The sequence below is a fragment of the Humulus lupulus genome, chromosome 6, assembly GCF_963169125.1.
Source record: "Humulus lupulus chromosome 6, drHumLupu1.1, whole genome shotgun sequence".
Classification (NCBI taxonomy): domain Eukaryota; kingdom Viridiplantae; phylum Streptophyta; class Magnoliopsida; order Rosales; family Cannabaceae; genus Humulus; species Humulus lupulus.
The window spans coordinates 34304878-34323511 of NC_084798.1; the positions used below are offsets into that span (position 1 = coordinate 34304878).

Genomic DNA, 18634 nt, shown 5'->3' on the forward strand with positions numbered 1-18634 from the left:
GATACACTAAATTGAACGCCATGTTCAAAAATCAAGTTTAAAGATATAAAAATAACTCTAAATCGTTGAGTTATCACTAGGTACTGAAGCTAAATTAACCTCATAATAGACCAAAGTAAGAATCATACCTTTCTTTGCACGCCATGTGTAACACCCCAACTCCAGGGACCGTTACGGTGTGCCTTGTAAACAGTGCTAAACTCGCTAATCGAGTCATTTGGCCAAAATCGTGAACTAAGTATGATTAGCGGTTTAGGGATTAAAATTTTTGGTTATGATGTAACGTTTCACTAGAACGTTTAATATATACATTGGGATCCCAAAAATATAGTTTCAGAGTCTATTACAGAAAATATTTACAACAGGCCGTTCTATGCGGCAAAACAGGGTTCAACCCTAGTTCCACTTTGAACCTCGACCGTGGCGGACGAGCAGCTGCATATGTACACGTCATCACCTAAGCTCTCCAACTCAAGGATGGTCCAGCTTCCTCTTGCCTTTACCTGCACCACTTAGCACCCGTGAGCCGAAGCCCAGCAAGAAAACGCAATAAAGCATGATATAATATCAACAATAACCATAATAGCCATTCAGGACCAACGGTCCAAAACAGATAGGTGACAATAGTCAAAAGTCACAGAAGTGGGTACAGCTTCCTCCAGCCATGTGACGATAGGGTCACCAAGGCTTAATTGATAAGTGGTTCTTTCATAAGTTCGATCAGGATAGGTGCATGGTGATTGGTCACCAACATAACCATCCTCCCGACTCTAGAGTCGTAACTAAGGACAGCGTCCCCCAGCCATGTGACAAACATTCACCGGGGTCATATACCTTGGCTGTGAACATCTGGTCTTAGACCAGTGTTTAACGCCCAAAATGTGACTACACTAAGCGGTAGTTGTAGTAAGATCGGGCGGTCGATCCACAAGGAGGTAACCTAAAATCAAAAGGTTAGTAGAAAATAACACAAAAAGTTAGTAACAAGAAGTAAATAAAATTGTAAATGGAAAGATGGTTGAGATTTTGGTATTGTATTTTGATAAAGTGATGAAATGAAATAAGTGAAATAAAGGTAAGATGTAATCAAGAGTTTGAGAAAATGAAAGGTTTCAAGAATCATCCAAATGCTTGTTTAGTTACTTGGTTACTTGATTTACAAAAATACACAAGTAAATAGTTCACATCCCAACATTTACTTGGAAAATCTAACATTAAAGTCCATAGTTTTTCTAACAAAAGTTCATTTGAGTTATAAAGTTCTTTACTTTAAAAGCACAATGTTAATTTTATGAAAAATCTAAAAATGACAAAATACCCAAGGGCAATAATGCAATAGAAGATTAGACATAAAATTATGTATCAATATTACTTTTACTAATTAGAAGCACATAGAAAGAGCATGACTAATCCTATATACTATTAGCATAAGTAAATAGAGATAACAAAATAAAGATAGAGATGAAAGAACATAAATAACTCAAATATATTACATTAAGAACATAGTAAATCAAAGTAGCAAAATAACATCACTTGCATATGGAATCATCCCTAACCTTCCTAGGAAGATTAGGCCATTATGCTCATGATTCTCACAAAATTCTAAGAAGAAAATATGAGAAGAAAGTGAGTGGAAATTTTGCTATAGTTTCACTACTCTAAAAATTACATACCAAATGTGAAGAAAGTGTTCCTATTTATAGATGGGGAAAATGACTAAAAAGAAATTAAACAACACAATGAGGTTTACAAAATAAATCTGAAATATTAATAATAAAATATGATTTTGAAAAATCAAATCTTATTATTAATATTACCCTAGCTATTTTTGTGTATAGTCAAAATGCTCTTTTTCTAAAATACCACAAAAAGATAAGTTTTAAACTCAAAATAGGAGGTCCAAGGCCCAAAGAGCACACAAAATGGGCTGGTGGCAGCTGGTCCATTGACCAGCCGCAACCAATCACGGGCGGACACCTGGCGGCTGGCTGGCATATGGACAAGAAAAAGGCAGCTGGGTCTCTTGGGCATCACTTGAGCTTTGGCGTTGGGAGCAAGGCTTGAGAAGGTTGGAATTACATATAGAGGAGCTTCAGTAGGCGTGAGATTGAGGGGTGCAAATGCTGTTGGCGGCGACGTGGCTCGGCAGGATTGGCTGGCAGGGAGGCTGGCATGCAGTGGCTTGGCAGGGAGGCTCGGCGGCTCGGCTCGCGGCTCAGCTCTCAGGCGGCTCGGCTCGGGCTGGGAAGGAATATGGAACCGTGGGCCTCCATTGATTGGGCTTCAAATGAAACAACAAAAAAAAAGAAGTTAACTACAATAATATCATTTTTCAGCTCTCATTTTTCAAGTTTAATTCTTTTCTTTTCTTTTCTATATTTTTTCTTTTAATTAGGCTCAAATGCATTATAATTCATGTAAAATATTTTTAAATTAAATTAAAACTAATATTTTCCATTTAAAGAATATATCATAATAAATTCAAGAAAATATTATTCAAAACTTAATTTAATTTGAACTTAAACTTGATAAAATGACATCTTTTGAGCACTAATCAACCAGGCAAGCGCTTATAAGTTCTTCGACTTTAGGGTCGGTCCAGCATTAATGCCATAGAGCCATTCAATGCATGATCATCGACTTTAGGGTCAGTCCCTGACTAGTCAGTGCCATACACAGGTAAGCCATGCCACCAAACATATAACACATGTTCAATATTCATAAACAAGGTATTCAGCATGCTTACTAAACAGATACTAGTACGATTAGGACCATGCACAACACAGAGGCTCAAGCTCTGAACAATATCATACCCAGTATACAAAGCATGTCCTAATCACATGTTTCTCGTGCATCACATGCATCATACTTAACAATCCAACATGCACCAGTAATAGCCATGCATGTCACGTTCAATAATCAACCAACATGCATCAAGAATAGCCATGCATGTCATACTCAATAGTCAACCAACATGCATCAATAATAGCCATGCATGTCATACTCAATAATCAACCAACATGCATCAATAATAGCCATGCATGTCACATATACACAGGGTGTAGTTATCTTACCTCCGGTTCGAGTGAAAGTTAGAACAAGAACGACCCTTGAGAACGATCGATCCTTAATCCTTTAACGGTCACCTAGTCACAACCAAAACAATCTCCAATTAATGAAAATTACCAAAGATAGGGTCTTAACCTAAACCTCACTTTCGGGACCTCAAAACATGCCCACACAGTGAGTAGATTCGTTCCCGGGCCTTAAGGATTGAAACCCCAAGTCAAAAACCCTTAAAAACACCCAAAACAGGGTTCTGAAGGAACAGGGTAGCGCTACAGCGCTGCCCTTCTAGCGCCCCAGCGCTCAAGACAGAACCACAAACCGCCCAACCTCCCTGCAGGTAGCGATGTAGCGCCCTACACTGGGCGCTGTAGCGCTACCTTCAGCCAGCCAATTCCTATAATTTCCTTCCATCGATTCCACCATTTCTAACCCAATCCAAAAGCTTCCAAACATCAAATTAACTTCCAAATGAACCCAAATACCACCTCCACATATCCTAGGGACCACAACCCCAAGAACCCTAGCCAAAACTCCAACCAATTCCCAAGTTTCCAACCCAAAAACCAGCTAAAACTTAACTTAGAAAACAGAGCAAAAGCAAGAGTTCTAGTGGCTAGAAACTCACCTCAATCTCAGCGACACACCCTCTTCAATGGTGGAGCATAACCCTAGCTTGGCTAAGCTTGGTTCCTTGGCTTGATTCCTCAAACGGAGCTCGAAAATCCAAAGAGAAAAGAGAAAGAAAAACCATCGGGAGAGAAGGAAAAGAAACTCTGTTTTTGTTACTCTTCTACAGCCTTAATGGCTAATATATATCCTTTGAGGGGAAAGGACTTAAATACCCTTAGGTCTAAAATATAACCTTAACAGCCACTAAGGGCAAAACCGTCCTTTCGCACTTATTTCATTAATCACAATTAACACCCTCCAATTCCCGCTATTCTTAATAACCTCAAACACCAATAATCCATATCCCATTACCCTTTAATTCTCGGTAATGCTCTAATCATTAAATTCACCCTGAGACTCACCCTGAGCCTCGAGCTTAAACCCGTTATGACTAGACCGAGCACTTACATCTCATGATCGTCTCATGCCGACTAGCTCGAACCAATCCACCTTATAATGTGGCTATATTAATTAATCACAAGCATGCACCCAAATTACACAATTACGCCCACAGTGGTCAAATTACTAACATACCCTCATAATTATAAATACTCCCATATGCATGTATTTACCATCATATAATAATATAATTCACATAAACATGCATATGATCATTAAATAGCATCATAATTCAATTATGGCCCTCCCGGCCTCCTAATCAAGGTCCTAACCCTTATTAGGAAATTCGGGGCATTACACCATGCGTGATACTTGGCACAATCTTTCTTCACATGTCCAGGCTTGTTGCAAAAGTATCAACCTTCTGAATCCTTCTGTTGTTTCTTTTGGGCTAGACTCTTAGTAGCTTCATTCTCAGATTTTCTTTTATTGCCCTTATCCATAGAGGCAGTGGCCAAGTGAGAACTTTCAGTTTTGTCATTTTTTAACCTTTCTTCCTCTTGCACACAGTGATAAATGAGTTCATTGAGAGTCCATTTCTCCTTTTGACAGTTATAACTAATTTTAAATTGGTTAAACAGTGCAGGAAGCGTTAACAAAATCATAAGCACAAGCACATCATCAGAAAGCTCAATCTTAAGTGTCTTAAGTCTTGAGACAATATGATGCATTTCCATAATGTACTCCCTTACATTTCCTTGACCCTTATACTTCATGGTCATCAAAGAACCTAGAAGTGTTGTCATTTCAACCTTATCATTTTTAGCAAAACGTTCCTCAATTTGTTCAAGAAAATTCTTGGCCTTAGTAATCCCTTCGGATTCTGTGCCCCAAAAGGCTTCTGGAATGCTGTGTTTCATAATCATTAAACTCATGCGATTTGAACGATCCCACCTCTCAAAATCCGTTTTCTCATCACGGGTGCTTTCCTTAGTGAGAGGTGCAGGTTGTTCATCCCTTAATGCATGGTCTAAATCCATACATCCCAGAACTATAAGTAAGTTCCTTTTCCAATCCTTGAAATTAGTCTCATTAAGCATAGGAATAGAATTAATATTAGCAGATATTGAGGCAGCAGAAGATGAACTAGCTGAATATAGAACAAAATAAACAAAAACAAGCTCACATCATTTTGCATAATCAAACAATAAATTCAAAATTTGGTTAATCCCATCTCAAGATACCAAGCACAACATTAATATTAAGTCTTTGGACAATAATATTAACTGTAAGTGATACTCTTGTTGTAGCAATCAAACATTGACAATAAATTATGTCAAACAATAAATCAATATTTGGACTGACATATTGCTCACACAAAATACCATATACTTGTCACATATTTATCACCACAGGTATGCATGAAACTTGGCCAAATATTAACTTACATTTGGGCCAGTTAATAAATGCATGAATTACATACACCCAGTTATCTTAATATTTTAATTAAATTAATGTACACAAAAGAGATCACTTTGGTGATATTTTGTTTCAATTAATTAATTTAAAATATTAGATATTTTTGATAAAATCTAAAACCAAAACCAAAACCAAAACCAAATTTGAATTTAATTATTATGTATTATTATTATATATATAATAGTTTCGTTTATAATAATAATAAAACAAAAAATACAATACTTCAGTCTGTCCTCAACCCACCCTCTCTCGAATAGGGCGGTGATGGCCAAAGGACTTGATTGACGAATGACTCAACTCCATCTCTCGTGGAGGAACAAATCCCTGCAGCTTGCAAACTCGGGAAAACAACGGCCTCAGCCCACACACAAAGCTAATGATCTATAAATATATATATATATATATATATATATATATAAACAATGATGGCAACGGAATAAAACAAATCTGATGATGATATATATATATTAAACAATGATGACAACGGAAGCTATGATTATATATAAACAAAAAACTTTAATAAAACCAACTATATATAATCTCATAAAAAAACAACAACAATCCTTATATGAGATGAATATATATATATATATATATCCGACATGTGAGATGAATATCTCTTCTATATAATAAGTGTGTAGATAACGGAAATTTTTGGTTTTAACGGTTTTTTATTTTTTTAATGTTAACTTTAACGGAATATTCTTATATTTAATAGAATATTATTATATTTAACGGTAGTTTGTAAACACTTAAACTTAAATAAAATAAAATAAATAATTAAAAAATTAAAATAGGATATTTTTGAGATATTTTATAATGATAATAATTTAACAATAATAAATAATTAAATCAATTAAAATAGGATATTTTAAAAAAAAATTAAAATAGGATATTTTTGAGATATTTTATAATGATAATAATTTAACAATAATAAATAATTAAATCAATTAAAATAGGATATTTTTGAGATATTTTACAATGATAATTATTTAAAAATAAGAAAAAATTAAATAAATTAAAATATGATATTTTTGAGATATTTTACAATGATAATTATTTAAAATTAATAAAATTTTACATTTTATAACTTAAATAAAATTTAATTAAACTTAAACTCACTTATTAGAATAATATCATATTAAACACATAATATAATCTACTATAAATTAGCAACAAATTATTTTTAAAAAAAATTAGCAAGAAACTTAAATTTAAAATTCATATATAATATTTAATATTACATTAAACATATAATATATAATCTCTTATTGTCACTCCCAAATTCAAAAACTAGAACAAATATAATTTAATTTAATTAAACATAAACTTACTTATTAGAATAATATCATATTAAATATATAATATAATCTACTATGAATTAGCAAAAAATTATATATATTTTTTAAATTAGCAAGAAACTTAAATTTAAAATCCATGTATAATATTTAATATTACATTAAACATATAATATATAATCTCTTGTTGTCATTCCTAAATTCAAAAACTAAAACAAAAATAAATAAATTATTTAATTAAAATAGGATATTTATTTAAAATTTATATGACATTAATATAAATTTAATAAAAATAATTAATAAATTCTATGAATAAAACTAAACAAACGTGCGTATTGCACGTTGCTTTTATCTAGTATATATATATACGCTGAAGCCAATGATGAGAGAATCGAAACAATCATCTATTAAACAAAATTGTGCCAACATTTCAATTATATATATATATATAGTCACAAAATAATGAAACTTGAGACTTAAAGTTGAAGCCTAATTACGCTATATTATCATAATTTTCAATGGCACATAACATCCACAAAAGTGTTCAATTAATTTATATATGCATATTATATCGAAACATGAAAATATGCCCATAAATGTGATAAAAAATAACAAAAGCAACAATATTATCTCATAATCAAAACCCTAATTTTATAAAATCCTCAAATTTCTTATGAACAAAATCATCAAATCTTCAATAAATTCAGCAAAGGTGGCTCTGGTACCACTTGTTAGAATTTCTAATACACTCAAATAACATGAATAAACAATAATCTCCAACACATAATCCAAAATCATGTCATTATAAATGCATATATGAGAAATCCTAAATCATAATTCTATAGATCCTTTGCTAAATTAAAGAAGAATATTAACACAAGAGCGGAAACACTAACCTGAGGCCATTATTGGAGATTGCACAGAGGGTTTAATCCAATAGAAAATAAAATAAGGTTAATTTTTTATTAAATAATATTAATTTAAATATAAATATATTATTTTATTTGAAGTCAAATTGAGAAAAATGTTTTTTGAGCATTAAAATAATGTCACACGCCTATGATTGTACAGTCATAGGCGTGTAGCACTATAGGAGTGTCATGTGGATTTGTCTTAAATATTTTATTAGATATAATATTTAAAATATATTTATTTAATAAGATATTTTGATTAGTTTAAAATATTGGATATTAAATAAAAAGGTAATAAAGATATTTTATTATTTAAATTTAGTTTAAATAAAAAATGTTATTTATCTTTATTGGATTAGATAAAACCTTATAAATACATCATTATAGGTTTGACCTAAGATGATGATCAATCTAGTTTTCTGAAAATCTAGCTCTTCATTTTTCTCTTCACCATCACTAAGTCTCAGGAGTTGAGAACACTTAGCGATCACTAGAAATCAATACCATAGTAAGCTACGTGCCCACACACGTCCTGGTGTGTTAGAGGCTGATTTGGAAGATCAAGGTGTGAGATATATGTCACATTGGAATTGCGAGGATTGGATTATCGTAAATATACAAAAAGATGCGAGGAATTTTGATAGGCATCGAGATGTAACTTTCTCTATCTTTTATATGGTTAATTTAATGTCATGCATATATGTTGAGATTCTAGGCTTATGATTTTAATTGAATTTTAATAAATTGCTTCCGTTGTTCTCTGATTTAAACCATAAAAAACAACAATTGGTATCAGAGCTATCTACATATATGCTTGCATTAAATTTTGTGTGGGTTTCTTGCATTTAATATATATGTGAATGGATGGTTGAGTTTATGACTGTGTGGTTGAATGTGAATCGTTAATTATATGGTACTATTGGGTTAGGTTTTTTCATGCCTTGTTAGAATTCACGTAAGCCATTTTTAATAGCATAAGAATTTTTTTTGTAATTTATAATGTAAATTATTGCTGGAAAAATTTCACTTACCATGGATGAGCGACCTCGGGTTCAAGGAGTGACCCCGGACCTCATCGAGATGAAATCGAGACCACGATGAGCCAAAGACCCGATCGGCCCCGGAGGACCAACTCGAGCCATGGCTTCCAGCCTTGTGTCTCGGTCCCGAAGTTACAAAGCCACTGCCCCGAAACTTCACACCACCGCCACAAAGCTTCACAACTCCTCAACCACGTTGGGAGCTTCACAGCTCCCGTTCATCATGGATGATCATAGCCACCGTCCCCATGCAGTTTAGCCGCATGCATGCGTGAAAGCCATGCACGATCGGACCCCAAGGGTCCAGGCGGACGTCCTACCCCATCCGATCGTACCAACACCACATGGCAGTGGTGGCACTTGTTGTCGCCGGCCGTGTGGTTCTCCCTCCTGAGCCGATGGTCAAGCACCGTGTTGACGCGGTTCTTCGCCAACAGGTAATTAAGAGAAGGAGAGAAAGGGATTAGTGTTAAAGGTGAACCGAAATAGATATATGATCTTCGAGGATGAAAGAGGTGACTCAAGACACGGTTTTTAAGTGGTTCGAAGGTTATAATCCTTCTACTCCACTAGTCAATATTATTGATCTATACTGAGTATTTGATTACAGAGTATTTCTTACAAGAGATTATTTTTCCAACCACTATCAACTCCCAGGGTCTCCATATTTATAGGAGAAGGCACCTGGAAGTTGGTAAGAATGTCATCCCGTGACCTTCTTAGTTGTCGTATCAATTCTATGACATTCATGATTAATTCCTAAACCTGACACATAAGTGTGGTCAAATCAATAGGTAAGGAGGTAATGGGCCGCACGGCCCAACCCAATCGTGGGTGTCTAAATACACGCGTTCCTGCTGCGTGTCCGAGAAGCCAGGGGGATATCAGACACGTGATGCTTGATATATGCACGTTTACCTTGCGTATGTTGACTTCAGAAAGGGTCATAGCCTCCATATGAAGCTCGTACCACGAGCTTCATGCTTAGATTGGTCTTCGGCCTTCGGAACCCCTGCCCCGGCCTTGGGCAGTGAAGGCGAGCCCTTGGGGCTTCCTCGAGCTAAGAAGGCACGACATTACGATAGAAGCTCCGGCCCCTGGGGATGATCATGAGGTAATCCTGGCTAAGCTGCAGCTCGGCTTGCTAATCAGCCCGTGGGAAAATCAGGGCGTACATCTGCCCCCCAAGCTCCTGCTCGTGGTATACTACGTCGTATGTAAGACCACAGTAGGGGCTTTTAGACTTCCCCATGAACTCTTCGTATTCCACTTTCATTGGAATACGAAGCTCTTCGTATTCCACTTTCATTAGCAAGTCAAGCTGATTAGCAAGCTGAGCTGCGGCTTAGCCCTGATTTTCCCACGGGCTGATTAGCAAGCCGAGCTGCGGCTTAGCCATGATTACCTCATGATCATCCCCAGGGGCCGGAGCTTCTGTCGTAATGTCGTGCCTTCTTAGCTCGAGGAAGCCCCAAGGGCTCGCCTTCACTGCCCAAGGCCGGGGCAGGGGTTCCGAAGGCCGAAGACCGATCTAAGCATGAAGCTCGTGGTACGAGCTTCATATGGAGGCTATGATCCTTTCTGAAGTCAACATACGCAAGGTAAACGTGCATATATCAGGCATCACGTGTCTGATATCCCCCTGACTTCTCGGACACGTAGCAGGAACGTGCGTATTCAGACACCCATGACTGGGTTGGGCCGTGCGGCCCATTACCTCCTTACCTATTGATTTGACCACACTTATGTGTCAGGTTTAGGAATTAATCATGAATGTCACAGAATTGATACGACAACTAAGAAGGTCACGGGATGACATTCTTACCAACTTCCAGGTGCCTTCTCCTATAAATATGGAGACCCTGGGAGTTGATAGGGGTTGGAAAAATAATCTCTTGTAAGAAATACTATGTAATCAAATACTCAATATAGATCAATAATATTGACTAGTGGAGTAGAAGGATTATAACCTTCGAACCACTTAAAAACCGTGTCTTGAGTCACCTCTTTCATCCTCGAAGATCATATATCTATTTCGGTTCACCTTTAGCACTAATCCCTTTCTCTCCTTCTCTTAATTACCTGTTGGCGAAGAACCGCTTCAACAGTTTGGTGATCATGAGATTCCAATGAAAGCACCAAATACCTCAACCCTGCCAGCAAACGGTAGGTGTTTTCTTTTGTTCGTTAGGCGACCTGTTGGCAGGAGTGGGGACCTCCCACTCGTGCTTTTCTGGAACAAATACCTCAACCCTGCCAGCAGACGGTAGGAGTTGGGGGGGAGCTGAAATGGGGCCAACCCCATGTAGTTGAGGAAATCAGCAAAATACTAATCCAGGGGGAGGAAGGCCCCTGCCTTAAAGTGTTCACCGCTCCAGGCCGCGAACGACTTTTCGAGCGGCGCACAGCTCCGTTCGCCCTCTGAGGCAGGTCGGGCCACCACGGATGCTTTCCCCAGGGCGATGTTGTGGGAAAGGAAGATTTTGTTAATCTTTGCCTGATTGGTGATCTTTGAGACGATCCTTTCCGCCTCAAAGAATGCATCAGGTGCCACCTCGACCTCCTTCTCCACCGCCGGCCCGAAGCGGGGGATCGGGGAGCTAGGCATCGCCGCCTTTCCTCTGTCCTGCCGGGAGGCCGAGCTGCTGACGTTCTTCTGTGGGAGATTCCTCTTTGGAGCCACCTGGTCGCCTAACGAACAAAAGAAAACATTTCAGAAAAGGTGACCCAAGCATGAAGAAAAAGCAATTATTATTTGCATGAGCTGAGGTAAGCCCAGCCCGTGGAGAGTGGGACGACGCGGTTCGATGAACAAGCGCCTGTGCTCCCAACAGATCCCCGATTCCTCAGGATTCGTGTGTCAGGAGGGTCAAGATAGAATTTTCCTTGGGGGGAAAGTTTCAGTAGGCAGAAAATTGCAAAACCGCCTGTGAGGCGTGTCCCTTAAGCTACCCGGTTTTGCACCAAAAAATTATCAAAACTCCTACCCAGAAAATTTTCCTAGGGAAAGCATCCGTGGTGGCCCGACCTGCCTCAGAGGGTGAACGGAGCTGTGCGCCGCTCGAAGAGTCGTTCGCGGCCTGGAGCGGGGGATCGGGGAGCTAGGCATCGCCGCCTTTCCTCTGTCCTGCCGGGAGGCCGAGCTGCTGACGTTCGTCTGTGGGAGATTCCTCTTTGGATCCATCTGGTCACCTAACGAACAAAAGAAAACATTTCAGAAAAGGCGACCCAAGCATGAAGAAAAAGCAATTATTATTTGCACGAGCTGAGGTAAGCCCAATCCGTGGAGAGTGGGACCACGCGGTTTGATGAACACGCGCCTGTGCTCCCGACAGATCCCCGATTCCTCGGGATTCGTGTGTCAGGAGGGTCAGGATAGAATTTGCCTTGGGGGGAAAGTTTCAGTAGGCAGAAAATTGCAAAACCGCCTGTAAGGCGTGTTCCCTAAGCTACCCGGTTTTGCACCCAAAATTATCAAAACTCCTACCCAGAAAATTTTCCCCAGAAAAAGCATCCTAAAACCCATACTCTAAAATGGTTTCCTACAACAAAGATACCCTAACCTAAAAAGGGCTTTCACCCTCCATATCCACAAAACCCAGTAAAACCTTGCATGCGGCTACAGTAAAAAAATTTACCTATGCTACAGTGGCATATATTCTCAAAACGCACATGGTTAGGAAACTTACCGTGTGTAGCTGGGAGGTGGATGGAGGTGTCGCCTTGGTAAAAGCTTCGAAGAAATTCGTGCGCCTAAGCTTCTTGAACGCTGAAGATGGCAGTAACAGAGTAGAGGGTTTGTTCTTCTGAGATAAAGAGAGGAGAAGAAGAGGAGTTTGAAAATTTTCAAATGAAAGGGTGGCCCATGCGTAGGGTGGCCACCCCTTTTTATATGCGTAAAGGATCACGTGTAGAGAGCCGTTGGATGGCCCTGATGAGGGATCCAAGGCCCTCCACTCGAAATACGAAACGACGGCTGGGCATAGGCTAGGCCATTAAATGCGGTTCTCGTAAGACGTACCGTCACCACCCACGATGTTCCACGTATCAGGCGCCTGCGTAAAAAGTGGAATACGAAGAGTTCATGGGGAAGTCTAAAAGCCCCTACTGTGGTCTTATATACGACGTAGTATACCACGAGCAGGAGCTTGGGGGCAGATGTACGCCCTGATTTTCCCACGGGCTGATTAGCAAGCCGAGCTGCGGCTTAGCCATGATTACCTCATGATCATCCCCAGGGGCCGGAGCTTCTGTCGTAATGTCGTGCCTTCTTAGCTCGAGGAAGCCCCAAGGGCTCGCCTTCACTGCCCAAGGCCGGGGCAGGGGTTCCGAAGGCCGAAGACCGATCTAAGTATGAAGCTCGTGGTACAAGCTTCATATGGAGGCTATGACCCTTTCTGAAGTCAACATACACAAGGTAAACGTGCATATATCAGGCATCACGTGTCTGATATCCCCCTGACTTCTCAGACACGCAGCAGGAACGTGCGTATTCAGACACCCACGACTGGGTTGGGCCGTGCGATCCATTACCTCCTTACCTATTGATTTGACCACACTTATGTGTCAGGTTTAGGAATTAATCATGAATGTCACAGAATTGATACGACAACTAAGAAGGTCACGGGATGTGTAACGTCCCTAAGGTAGGGTACGTCTGCCACATACTCGTAATTCTAGGGTTTACGAGTATGTAAGGCACTTGACCAAAAGAATTAAATAAAATGATACGAAGAAATACAGAAAAATTTAAAACTTTTATATAAACTTATTAGAAGAAATTATTACACGTATGAATACTTTGAATTTAAGGCAGCCATATGAAAACTCTAAACCATTATTGCATTGCTACTGAGTCCGTGCTCCACAAGTTGCTCAACAGCTAAAGCCACACCTGGAAAAATGTTGGAAAATAACATAATGAGCTAACGCTCAGTAAGCAAATCTCATGCATACACATACACATGAATGTCGTGAGTTTGTAGTGCACATATACTAATATGCTGACTTATATACTTATGCATTTCATTTATTGCTCATGCACTTTCAAACTTTACTTTTATGCTCCTTCTTTTAGTTTCACATTTTTATGGGCCCAATATCACTTGTGCACACTGTTTGATTCAGCCAATGCCTGCAGGGCTTGTTACACATATCATATAGAATCCCATGGGTTCTCCTCCGGCTAGCCATCATCTCAGCTAGGCTCATCATAACACTCATTTCATCGTTGCCATAGCTGCCATACTTATTACACATATGGAGGAGAAAGACGGAAACATGGCAAACATATCTGAATGGTCAACTCTGACCTAGCCCACACTAGTGGGCAGCCACTATAAGTCTTATAGACTTCCGTCTTCTTTACTGAACTTACTTGATTGCTTCATCAAAACAGTGGCACCCTTTTTAAACATCTTATTATCACTTTGCTTAAGCCTTGTGTCATTAAAATGTTTAACTTTACATAAGACTTTTCAAGACATTTCATAACTTTTCTCATATTCATATGCATGGTCTTATATCACATAATAATGTATCACATAACTGTACATGCCATGCATACATGCTGATGCTGAAATGCCAATGTTCGTGTTCATGACTGATGTTGATGGTATTCAATCAAGGCATTGTATCACATCTCATATAACTCAAAACATCTTTAGTCATAATACATGAAGCTTTGGGTTGGTGGCGTTGTTATACCTTAACGTAGAGCTATGGCTCAGGTCTAAGGTTTCCAGCCTAAAAACTTAAACGCTTCATATATCATAACATATAACAAATCATGAACATAGAGTAATCCACATATCCATCAACATAAGAACACATACTTGCACATAATTCATATCATTCTTAACCAAGTAAGACATCTTTCACATATCACAGAATTCATCAATTACATATCACACAACACCCTTATGGTGTTCATATAACCATTCTTCACATACTTATCATATGCATCATCATCATACCATACTTAACTCATCAGATGTACACAATCAATGTAGTCATGCATCTTACACTTAAGCACAAAAGGTGAGATTTACTTACCTTAGGTCCTTAGCTTATTTTAAAATTCCTCACCAAGAGTCAATCAATCAAATCCATACAAATCCTATTCAAGGCACATCATTTATTAAATTCTATCAAAATCATAAATATACACTATTGATAGTGTATATTAATAATACCAGAAACTATATAAATGATAATAATAAATTATTATCAACGTAATGCAAATAACTCTTCATATAAAACCATGCTTTAAACCTTGCTCATAAGATAATGTACCCTTATGATAATAATAATAATAATCCCAACAAAAATAATAATTATCGTCTATAATTAAACTTATTTCGATATTAATAACAAAATACTTCAATAGCAATACGTATATGGATGTATATATTCAAATAGTCATTTTATAAAAGAAATCATATTTTTAACATAAAGTTGTAATAATCAATATAATGATAATAATATAAATATAAATATTTATATTATTATTAATTAGTCATAATATCAATTCCAGTGATATAATAAATATACTTTCTCCAAACTTCACTGGTCTTACAAATATCAATAACTGTAAGAAACTAATATTTGATATTATTTTAATATTCAAATATTAATATACAATAATAATGGTTAGATAATAGGTTTACTATAAATCATACTTTTCATATATATATATATATATATATGAATCTGTATTCTTGATTTACTTAACAAAATAATAACAATAATAATTAAAATTACTTAATCATAATAATTTCCATATTAATATAAAATCAATTAAATATGTATTTTTATACTTGATTTAATATCTAATATTTTCTAGAAAATTAGACAGCACAACGGCTATAAAGTGGACAATTCCAAAATCAAAACCTGTATAAAAAATATATATAATCCCAGACAGCCAGTAAATTACAGAAAATATTCCACATATCAATAATATATAATTATATACTATAAATACACATAATAACAATTACTCTAATCAATCACAATTAAATCACAATATATAGGTTAAAGAAATTATACCAAAATGATCGGGTTCCACAATAAGTCAAACGATGATTTTCTGAGACTCAAAACGTACTTCGGAACCTCGAACACTAAGTTTCGACCGTCGATCTACGGTGGATCGCGGTGGCTCGTGGTGGGCCCACCACCCAACTATGGTAGATGTAGGAACAAGTTATTGGGTTTTGAAGCCCACAACACGAGGAGCACGATGGTGGTGACGGATCGGCAAACGGATGCCCGAGGTGGCCGAATCGCAACTTTGAAGTCGCGGGGTGGCCGAACTTAAATCGAGTGGTTGAGGCGTTTAATCGGCGAGTGAGCTCTAGATTCCCGCGTGGGTCGATAGTTCGGAGGCCTCTGAATCCAACGGTCCGGCGCGTGGCTAAAAATGGTGGCCGGAAAGTACTCCTGCGTCGTCGGCAACAGTAACACGCAGAGAGAGAGAGAGAGAGAGAGAGAGAGAGAGAGAGAGAGAGAGAGAGAGAGAGAGAGAGTTTCTGAGGAGAGAGAGAGAGGGGCTCGGGTAAAATGAAAGGCTGAAGCCTTTTATTTTATTTTATTTTATTTTATTTATTTATTTATTTTTAAAAATTACACTTGGACCCAAAATACTAAAATTCTTTTCAAATAAGCCCTTTAGCCAAACTTTCTTAATTTTATAAAAATCCCCAATTAAAATTATATGACATTTGGGTCCAATACTTGACTACTCAAGTTTCTCTTTCTTTAATCTCATTAAAAACATAAAATCATATTTTAAACACTATTTTTCCATTACTATTTCTTAATTTGTAAAGTTGTACATTTTATGTATTAAAACTTTGATTTATAATAAATAAATGTATTATGAAAATGTTGGATATTACAGGATGACCTTCTTACCAACTTCCAGGTGCCTTCTCCTATAAATATGGAGACCCTGGGAGTTGATAGTGGTTGGAAAAATAATCTCTTGTAAGAAATACTCTGTAATCAAATACTCAGTATAGATCAATAATATTGACTAGTGGAGTAGAATGGTTATAACCTTCGAACCACTTAAAAACCGTGTCTTGAGTCACCTCTTTCATCCTCGAAGATCATATATCTATTTCGATTCACCTTTAGCACTAATCCCTTTCTCTCCTTCTCTTAATTACCTGTTGGCGAATAATCGCGTCAACAGTTTGGTGCTTTCATTGAGAGGAAGGCCCGGAGCTCCGGCCCCTGGGGATGATCATGAGGTAATCATGGCTATGCCGCAGCTCGGCTTGCTAATCAACCCGTGGGAAAATCAGGGCGTACACACCGGACCACCACCACCACCACCATCGACTCCTAGTAGCCGAACCCCTATAGTTGTGGAACTATTTTTTTTTAGTTCCAATATATTTTTAATATCCCTATATTCTTGCAAAATTGGTTTAGATATTTTTTGTTTGTTAAGTTAGTTAATTAAAAATTAAAATTTTCTAAATTATTTTATTTTTCTGAAAAATAAAATTGGTTAGTTGTTTAGGATATTTTTCTAAAATATCTAAGTTTAAATAATAGGTTTAAATATTTAATTATTTTTATACAACTATATAATTAAATATTATTTTAATTAGTTATTTTGTTAAAATTGGTTTAATTAGAAATTAACTATCAATTTCTCAAAGTCGTTAGTTATTAGTTTTTAAAATAATCATTCTAAACATTTATTGTTTAAATAATAACCAATTTTTTGCATAAATATCTTGTCAGTTAGTTAAAATTGTTTAATTTGAATTTTAACAGTTTATTTTAATTTCATAAATTAAAATGTAGTTAGTTGGTTGAGATATTTTAAAATATCTCAAATTTAAATAATTAATTAAATTCCAATTATTTAATTATTTATTGCGACTACTTAGACAAGATTAATAGGGTTAATTGATTTAAAATTTGTTTTAAAATTATTTAAGTAATTGGAAATTTATTTTTCTAGTTAATGGTGGTGGGCATGGTGATTCCTAAAATTACATTGTATGAGCCTTAAAGAGAAGAAGAGAGAAGACTGCGGTTTCTACATCAATAGCTCATTTTGTAATTTATTTCTATTTTTCCAAGAGTTGTAATTTTAGAAATACCCAATAGCTACTCGGTTCACTATTCATTGTTTATTTATTTATTTAAACAAATGTTATTTGATAGTTGATTAATAACATGCTCATGCATTATATCTTGCCATACATGAAATGGCACATAGTTATTTTGATAATCATGTATCTCATTTATAGAAACATGATTATTTAGGATTGTCCTATATGTTTTATATGAATTGTTTTCTGAAATCAATTGCATGTAAAATGCTAGGTTATTTAAGTAGTTAAAAACTTAGTAAATCACACCTTATGACTTTATATTTATAGTAAGTCTTTTATTTAACCAACTTTAATTTTCAAAGAGTTTTTTAAATTAATTTATTTAGAATGTAATAGAAATTAATTAAATTATATTCTGGCTAGTTTAATAATTTACTTAATAATAACATTGCTAAGGTTAAATAGAATTAAAACTTATTTTAATAAAAATAGTTTTAATTACCAAAACACATTTTTTTTAAATAGTGGGTGGGACAATGTTGTCATTTAATATGAAACCTACGGTCTCCATTATTAGTACAACAACGTTTAGTATGGGGAAGGCATCGTGACGACTTAGTTTTCGTCTCCATAAGGAAGGTATTGAACCATGCTTTTACAAGGTTGACTTCTTTAATTAGATAGGATGAAATGATGTATTTTAGGTTGACCGACCCTATGACAGTCAGAATCCCGTGATCTGTAAGGGG

At 36.4% G+C, this 18634-nt stretch overlaps 1 protein-coding gene and 1 long non-coding RNA gene across 2 annotated transcripts; both read right to left on the bottom strand.

Moving 5' to 3' along the window:
* Positions 1-4493: 4493 nt before the first annotated feature.
* Positions 4494-7760, bottom strand: LOC133784958 (uncharacterized). The gene is made up of 2 exons (XM_062224221.1): positions 7751-7760; positions 4494-5227 (listed from the first exon to the last, which is right to left on the bottom strand). The coding sequence occupies exons 1-2, from the start codon at positions 7758-7760 to the stop codon at positions 4494-4496; spliced, it is 744 nt and encodes a 247-aa protein (XP_062080205.1).
* Positions 7761-13481: 5721 nt separating this feature from the next.
* On the bottom strand, positions 13482-16606 carry LOC133783958 (uncharacterized). The gene is made up of 3 exons (XR_009871047.1): positions 15856-16606; positions 14860-14923; positions 13482-13699 (listed from the first exon to the last, which is right to left on the bottom strand). It is a non-coding gene; the product is annotated as an uncharacterized LOC133783958 (long non-coding RNA).
* Between the last annotated feature and the right edge of the window lie 2028 nt (positions 16607-18634).